Source organism: Bos taurus, chromosome 3, assembly GCF_002263795.3.
Source record: "Bos taurus isolate L1 Dominette 01449 registration number 42190680 breed Hereford chromosome 3, ARS-UCD2.0, whole genome shotgun sequence".
Taxonomy (NCBI): domain Eukaryota; kingdom Metazoa; phylum Chordata; class Mammalia; order Artiodactyla; family Bovidae; genus Bos; species Bos taurus.
Window position 1 is genome coordinate 99,616,762 of NC_037330.1, and position 7,763 is coordinate 99,624,524.

Consider the following 7,763-nt stretch of genomic DNA (forward strand, 5'->3'; position numbering starts at 1 on the left):
CACACCTTTCCATGCCAGCGACTCACTGGACAGAAGCCCTTACTTCGACAGTGGGCTCTGAGACAGGATGCCAGCTGAAGCCCTGAGACTCTGCATTGCCGCATGGTGTGATCCGGAGGTGGAGGACCCTCCCTCCTGGCTCAGTCACACCCTGCCACGGACACTAACTGCAGAACCTCAGGCTCAGGGGCAGAAGACCTTATTCCTCGAAGACACTTCTCTGAAAGCACCCGTGCCCTACTGCCTCCCTCCAACTACGGAAGTCGCACCAGAGAGAGAGGTCTAGAACCCTGTGGTCAGCCCTGGATGAATGCTGGCCCCAGGCTCCTGTTCTGGAGGTTTTACAGCCAGAGATGCTGTCCTTCTACTGTCTGCTCCAGCCTGACTCCTGCCTTCACTCCCCTCCTTCTCAATCTGGGCTGGGGATGGGGAGGGGGCATCTCAAAGCTAGAAAAGACCGAGAACATGCCTTTCTGGACGCAGGCCCAGGTCAGGGGTGGGAACTAGGGCCTCCTCCTGCCTGCCGCTCCAGTGGCTATGGGGTCTCCAGCGAGGGCCGTATCACCTCTACTGGAAGGAGAAGCTGCCTCAAGAGGGTGCAGGCGGGGAGGAGCCAGGAGGCTGAGAAGAAGCAAAAGGAGAGGAACAGGAAGAAGCCAAATGACTAAAACTGAAAAGCCATAACCCCAAACAAAACATAATTTGGGACCGGTCTACATCAACACAGCCAGCACGGAAGAAAGAAAGCAGGGGCAGGAAGAAGAGACACGGTGGGGAGATCCAGAGAGGGGAAGACAGAGGCTGGGGAAAGGAGGAGGAGGAAAGCGGAGACAGAGAGAGAGGAGGGAAGGCCAGAGGGAGAGCAGAAGCTGTAGGCAGAGCTGGGGGAAGGCAGTGGAGAAGCGATGGAGCTGGAGCGGGGCAGGGGGCCTGGGGCAGGCAGATGCCTGAAAATATAGCTTTATATATTTATATTTATATTTCACATTCCACACAGCAACTTACTAGGGGAGGAAGCAGGGGATGGGAGGAGGCGACCCTGAGGCAGGGGTCTGGCCAGCGAGAACCTCTCACTGGGGAAAGCTGGGGGCACTGGCCTCTCACCTCCTCCCCATTCGGCCTCCGTGGGATCCAAGCAGGGCCATGCAGAGGGTGCAGGTGTGGGCTTCACCGAGGGCTGGAGCTTGGGGAGATGGGGGGGCAGGAGGCAGGACTCCAAGGCCCCAGGATCCCTGGGCTCATGAGGTAGCTCCTTGAGAGCCATGTTGGGATGACCCTGGGGCTGGGCTGGGGGAGCCCAAGAGCCCTGGCTGCAGGGGGCGGCCAGCAGTCAGTTAGGCAGCGTATCAAGTCCCAGGGATGCTGCGTGCTGCTTGGCCCGCAGCCGCAGGTTCTCAATGCTTGTGGTTTTACTGTTCAGGGCAGCTGAGGCAGGCGCCAGGCCTGCGGGGGGCGCAGGCAGCAGCGGGGACCCCCACACGCCCTGGTGGGCAGCGGCGGCCGCGGACAGCGACTGGTAGTACGACTGGCAGTGCAGTGAGCCCAGCGGGGCCACGTTGACGCCCAGGTAGGGCACGGCGGCCGCGGCGGTGGGGGCCGGGCCCCCCACTTCGAAGGACGAGTAGTGCACCAGGTTGCTGGTGGCGGCCATGTGCTGGCGGAACTGCTCCTGCAGACGGAAGAGGCTCAGCGGGGAGGAGGAGTAGGAGTGGGAGGGGCCCAGCAGGCCGGCCCCCGGGGCTGCAGGCGTCAGGGCCAGGCTGCCCGGGGAGTCTGCAAGCAGAGAATCAAGAACCGGGGACTCAGGACAAGGGTGCTGGTCTGCCAGGAGGGGCTCCCCCGGCCTCGCCTCCCACTTGGCACTGTAGACAAGACGGGCTGTGGCTGAAATCATATCCACCCATCTCAGCCCGGGTGTCCCCAGAATCCTGGGAGGGAGGAACCCAAGCTTCCTGATGGCATGGACTCTGCCAGGGCCCTCATGTCTGACATCTTAGGGAGTCTCCTTTTCTTGTTTTGGTTTTTGCTGTTTGTTGGGTTTGGTGGGACAAAAGAGTTCTATTGACTCTCAAAATCGCTACAACAGAATCAGACTGACAAAGGGAATGGCTGAGCCATAAGCAAATTGGGTGGTACTGAAGTGTTCCACCCCAAGATTCTTGTTCTTTCCAAGGCTGTGCCTCCCCTTTCCCTCGCCTGTCTGTGGTGCCCCTTCCCCTCCAGCTCTCAGCTCACAGCCCCGTCCCCTCCCTGCCTGGATGCAGGGTTTGTGACTGAGGTAATGCTTCCTGCCAGGGCTCTGCTCCTTCAAAAAACACAGCCCAGAGCCTCTGCTACATGTGGGGATCTCTGGTACTCGTGTAGCACTCACTCAGTATGCACTGGCACATCTGTGCTGTTGTTAACGTACTGCACTGATAAATAGCTTCTACCCTGAGCTCCTCAAGTATCCCTCCCCTGCCACACAGCCCCTCCCCCCAAAATTCCCTTGACCTTGCCATGATTCAGCGACTAAAGGGGGATCACCTGGCATGGACCTGCTTGGCCGTGTCCTTTCTCTGGGTCAGGGCCAGTGCCACGTGTCCAGGGTTAACTCTATCTCTGCTCTGACACCTCTGGCAGAGCCAGGCCCCTGGGCAGCTAGACCTGGCCATTCTCCCTAGGCGGGGTCCCAGACCACCCATAGCCCCTGCCAAGCCTCACCTGCCTTGGGGCTGCCCCTCTTGCAGCCCAGCCCCTTGCTCTCAGCCCCAGGGCTCTTCTCAGTCTTGGGATCCTCAGCCCCTGCCTGGGGGTCTTCCTCCCGGTCAGGCTGGTCTTCAGGGGCCGACTCACTGGCTGACTGCTCAGACAGGCTCAGGTGAAGCTCAGCAGGGGGGTCGCCACTGGGCAGGTTGGGGGGCTGGTCAGTCTCCAGCTGGGTGTCTGGGGTCGGGGCCTCGGTCTTGCCTTCCCCATGGGAGCCCTCAGCCTCCTTCTGCTTCTGGAGCTGCTCTTTCTGCAGGCTGCGCTGCTTCTTCCGGAACTTGGCCCTGCGGTTCTTGAACCACACCTGGGAACCGGGAGAGGGGCCGCAGGAATGGGAGGGGATGCAGCGGAGTCATGGAGCAGGGTACTCCCCAAGGGAGGATGTGCAGGATAAGGTCGCCCGCCCTCTGGGAAACACGCACCCACAATCCCTTCCCTCCCCTCCTGTCACCGCAGCCATTCATGGAGACACCGGGTGCAGTTTGAAATGCTGGCTCCTGGGCAGTGAGAAACCAGCCAGTGGGCTGGTGCTTGTCTGCAAGGTCTAGCTGGGCCTTACCTGCACCCGAGCCTCAGGCAGGTTGGTGCACATGGCCAGCCTCTCACGCATCACCACGTCCGGGTAGTGAGTCTTCTGGAAGGTCTTTTCCAGGGCCTCGAGCTGCTGAGCTGTGAACGCCGTGCGGCTGCGACGCTGTTTGCGGTGCTGTGAGCCATAGCGGGCCTCCAAGATGATGTCTTGAAATGTACAGCCGTTGGAGGGCAAGGAGAGGGGGCCCATTTAATTATGGGAAATAGGTTTTAAATCTTACCCTGCTCTGACCTACTGTGGTCCTGCCAGAGCTAGACCCTGGTCTCTTCCCCATGGAAATCACCCATTTCCTCTCCATGTAGCTGGATTTTCAAGATCACTCCACACTATCATTTACTATCAGGCCACTCAGTTGTGTCTGACTCTTTTCGACCCCATGGACTGTAGCATACCAGGCTCCTCTGTCCGTGGGATTTTCCAGGCAAAGGTACTGGAGTGGGTTGCCATTCCCTTCTCCAGAGGATCTTCCCAACCCAGGGATCGAACCCGGGTCTCCCACACTGCAGGCAGACGCTAAATTTACCGTCTGAGCCATTTGGTAGGAAGTTACTATCAGGCCCAATGAGCTTTAATTCATCTCTAAGAATGGCTGTTAGGAATATGCCTGAGGGGGATCTTCCTTATTTGGTTTGAGGTGGGTAGGTGGGTGGGTTGGCTTTACCCTAAAATCCATAAATTCCTAAGATAATAAGATATAACATTCTGAGAGTACAAGATGCTGGCAATTTGGAAGTCCATGTCACAAAAGTTCTAAGAGCCAATGACCCTTAGATTCTGGATACCAACAGAATATCACACTGACCATGAGAAGCCAGGCCGTGAGCTTGGGACCTATCTGCAAGGTCTTGTTAGGAGGAGTCTGACTAAGTAGATGGAATTCACTGGCTCTTGATCTTGTGTCCTCTGGCTATGAACTTCATCATCCCAGCCTATGAATCTCTGATGGTAGGACCTGAGGCCTTGGTTTTATATCTCCTCAACAGAAAGGCTGGCTCTGGCAGGGCTGGCAACCTCAGAAAGGCTAGTTGCGTGCAGTCTTGGCCCTTCTAGCTGCTTTCTCCAAGAGGTAAGGACAAAGAGAGCAGGTACTAACCACCACCACAGGCTAGGAGAGGAGACAGGCCTGGTAGACCACAGATTCCACAGTCCTGCCCATGTGCTGAGAACGTGAATCTCCCAGCATATATATCTGCCTGGGGTTGCTATCTATCCTCCTGCTCTTCCCTGATAGCTCAGTTGGTAAAGTATCTGCCTGTAGTGCAGGAGACCTGGGTTCAATCCCTAGGTAGGGAAGATCCCCTGGAGAAGGGAATGGCAACCCACTCCAGTATTCTTGCCTGGAGAATCCCATGGACAGAGGAGGCTGGTGGGCTACGGTCCATGGGGTCACAAAGAGTCGGACATGACTGAGTGACTTTCACTTTCACACTCCTGCTCTTCTGCTTGACTAGTCCTGGGATGATGGACAGTCAACTTCTCTTTCCCGGCCTCCCATCACTCATAAGTGGGCCCTGGACTATCTATGCTGAAGGGAACCCAAGCTGCATCAGCCTTTGCACAGGGCTGCCTGCACTTCAGGGACTGGGAAGTCAACACAACACTCTAAACTAGGAAGGAGGTAGCTGGGTCTCCAGAAAGCCTCAGACTTTGGGCTGCTCCTTCTTCAGTGTAAAGAGGGAGCCCTGAACTCCACACAAACCAGCACTAATCCCAACCTGGACTGAGCCCCAAGCTCATGCTGGTTACACTGGGGAAGGGGAAGGAGAGAACCCCTCTCAGTGGAACCCTGGGTGCAGGAGCAACAGCTCAGCATCCTGCTGCTGGCTCCAGGAGCTGTAAGTGAGGGCAGGGGGTTGCCACCTGGGAGACCAGGCTGTCTGCACCATCAGCAAAACCTCCTGCTGGAAAGCAAGGCCTCCATACGAGGGCCCGCCTGGAGCTCGTGTTCCTCCTCCTAATTTAAGATTAGAGTTGTGGTGGGAGCACTGAATACTCCACTTCCTCTGTCCCTGACCTTTCTTCTCTGAGCTCTGGAACATGGTCAGGATCTATAATGTCACCACCAGGCCAGGCACAGGGAACTCACTCCAAACCAGAGAAGCAGCCATAGCCGGGCAGGCCTGCACACACATTCCTACACTGGAGACTGATGCTCATCCACAGAAGGTGACCAGGGGCTCGGTTTCATCCTCTGAGCCCTTCCCAGAGCCTTGCAGGGTGGCTGCCCCACCCTCCTTGTCAGGCCAGATCCCCTGCCCAGGCCTCACAGCTCATCCTAGTTCTGTGCCTTTCTCATGCTAGTCCCCCTTCCTTACCCTTTTAAGGCTGGGCTCCTGCCGCATGCCCTCCAGGAAGCCCTCCCAGCTGATCATGCTTCTCTGGTCTGCCCCACCACTTGATCCTGGCCACATTCTTTCTGCTGTGCCCTCTCATGGGTATATGGGCACCTGGCCTCCCTGGAAGTACCCTAAAGCCCTCCCAGGACCATCTGGCACAGGCCCAAAGCAGTTCATCTGCTGCTTGAGGTTTGGACTGGGACAGGATGGGGTGGGTGGCTTCACCTCTCAGGAACTTAGGTTCCCCACCCAAGCCATCAAATCCTTCCCATGTTCACTGAGGGACTCTCACGGCAGAGCAACCATGGGTGAACAGGAGTAGTGGGGACCAGGCTGGAGCTCCCTCATGGGTGCTTCCCACAGGACCTGGATAATAATTTCCTCTGAGCACCCACTAGTCCCTGCTGAATACCCTACATGTGTTATCTCAAGTAATGTCCCCACCATCCTATGGAATGGGCCCTACCATGTTCCCTGTTTATAAAGGGGAAGCTGAGGTTCAGAGAAGAGAGGAGAGTGGGCAGACCCTACAATGATGGCAAGTCTGCAACTTCAAAGCTCAGATCTTTAGCCATAAGATCCCATTCTAATCTCCCACCCCAGCCCTGCCTAAATTTAGCCTCACTGAGCCTCCGTTTCCTTATCCATACAATGGAGATAATAACCTCCCTTTACTGGAGTTGAATGGTTTGATGCACAGAGAGACAAAGAGCAACTCACTCCGTGCCTGGCCACACAATCAGTGATCAAAATGTGGGCGCTGTTACAGAAGTGGCTCCTGGGGCATTCTGGCATTTCCCAGCTGGAAGGCTCTGGGCTAGTCCCTTACCTCCTACCTCAGTCTCTCCACCTGTGAGAGGCTACTGGGCCCCTCCCCCCGAGGGCTGTTAAGGAAATGTGAAGGAAGGCACAGGGCAGCTCCAGGGTTCAGGGCCCAGGCAAACATGGGTAGTCTGGATACGCACACAGATTTTGAATTGACATCTCCCTGTGCCATAAGTCACCTGGGTCTTCCTGAGTTTCATTCCCAGTGCTCCCTCCTGCCTTCACCTTCCAGACAGAGCCTTGTCCCCCAGATCTCTCCTCCACCCTGCAGCCGCCATCCCCACAAACGGCCCTTACCAGCCAGGCGCTCGGCCAGTGTGAGTGCATGCACTGAGGGCCGGTAGTCGGGGGCGTGCTGGGCCTGCTGGGCCGCCTGCTGGTGCAGGTTGTACATGGCGCTGAGCGAGTTCATGGCATGCAGCGAGTAGCCATTCACCCCGTAGTGCTGCATTGCGGCATGTGCCTGCAGATGGGCGAAAGGGAAGGGACATGAGGCCATGCGGTCACACTCTACCCTGGGGAAGACACCACCCCTGGCCCAGACCTTGGATGCCCACCTCACCCCTGAGCTTCTGCCATCTCATGGAAAAGAGGCCCGCCTTGCCCATAGCTAAGAGCCAAAGGGCTCCTGCCTCTATTTATTTATTCAATCAGCCTCTCATTCATTGATTCACACAGCAGGACTTGTGTAGGGCTTAATGCTCTGGGCCCTGGAGTCAGATTGCCTGAGCTGGACTCTCAACCACCTGCAGGCTTTCTGGCTTTTATAAGTCACTTAACTTCCCTGACCTTCAGTTTCTCCATCTGCAAAATGGGGTGACAGTACTTATTTCATGGGGTCATTGCAAGGATTAAGAGAAGCCTTTACAATAAATAGGGTCTGGTATGTAGGGTATGCTCGAACACGTTAGTCATTGGGATTCAACAATCTGTTTGCTGCTTCATTCGGTCATCTCTTCATTAATCACCCAGGCACCTATTCATTTGCACCTCACACACATATTATTTGTTCAACAAAAAGCCAAGGAGGCTCACGGGACCAAGTCCAGAGCTGGACTGGGAACACTGAGGCATTTGCTCTGGTGAGATAGTGGACTACAACCCTCATGCACCACACAGCTTTAAGAACACTGTTTTAAGTTCTTTAAGTTCTTTAAGCTTTAAGAACATAGTAACAGTGTTACTATGACTGCCATACACAGACTGCCATTGCCTCCCTCTATTCTCACCATGTGTCCAAGAAGCAAGCAGGCCAAGAGCAA

General features: G+C 56.1%; 1 protein-coding gene and 1 non-coding gene across 2 annotated transcripts; one reads left to right on the forward strand and one right to left on the reverse strand.

Annotated features, from left to right (window-relative positions):
• Positions 1-1,330: 1,330 nt before the first annotated feature.
• On the reverse strand, positions 1,331-6,952 carry DMBX1 (diencephalon/mesencephalon homeobox 1). The gene is made up of 4 exons (NM_001191192.2): positions 6,799-6,952; positions 3,308-3,486; positions 2,704-3,052; positions 1,331-1,773 (listed from the first exon to the last, which is right to left on the reverse strand). The coding sequence occupies exons 1-4, from the start codon at positions 6,950-6,952 to the stop codon at positions 1,331-1,333; spliced, it is 1,125 nt and encodes a 374-aa protein (NP_001178121.2).
• On the forward strand, positions 4,562-4,633 carry TRNAY-GUA (transfer RNA tyrosine (anticodon GUA)). The gene has a single exon. It is a non-coding gene; the product is annotated as a tRNA-Tyr (tRNA).
• Positions 6,953-7,763: the final 811 nt, after the last annotated feature.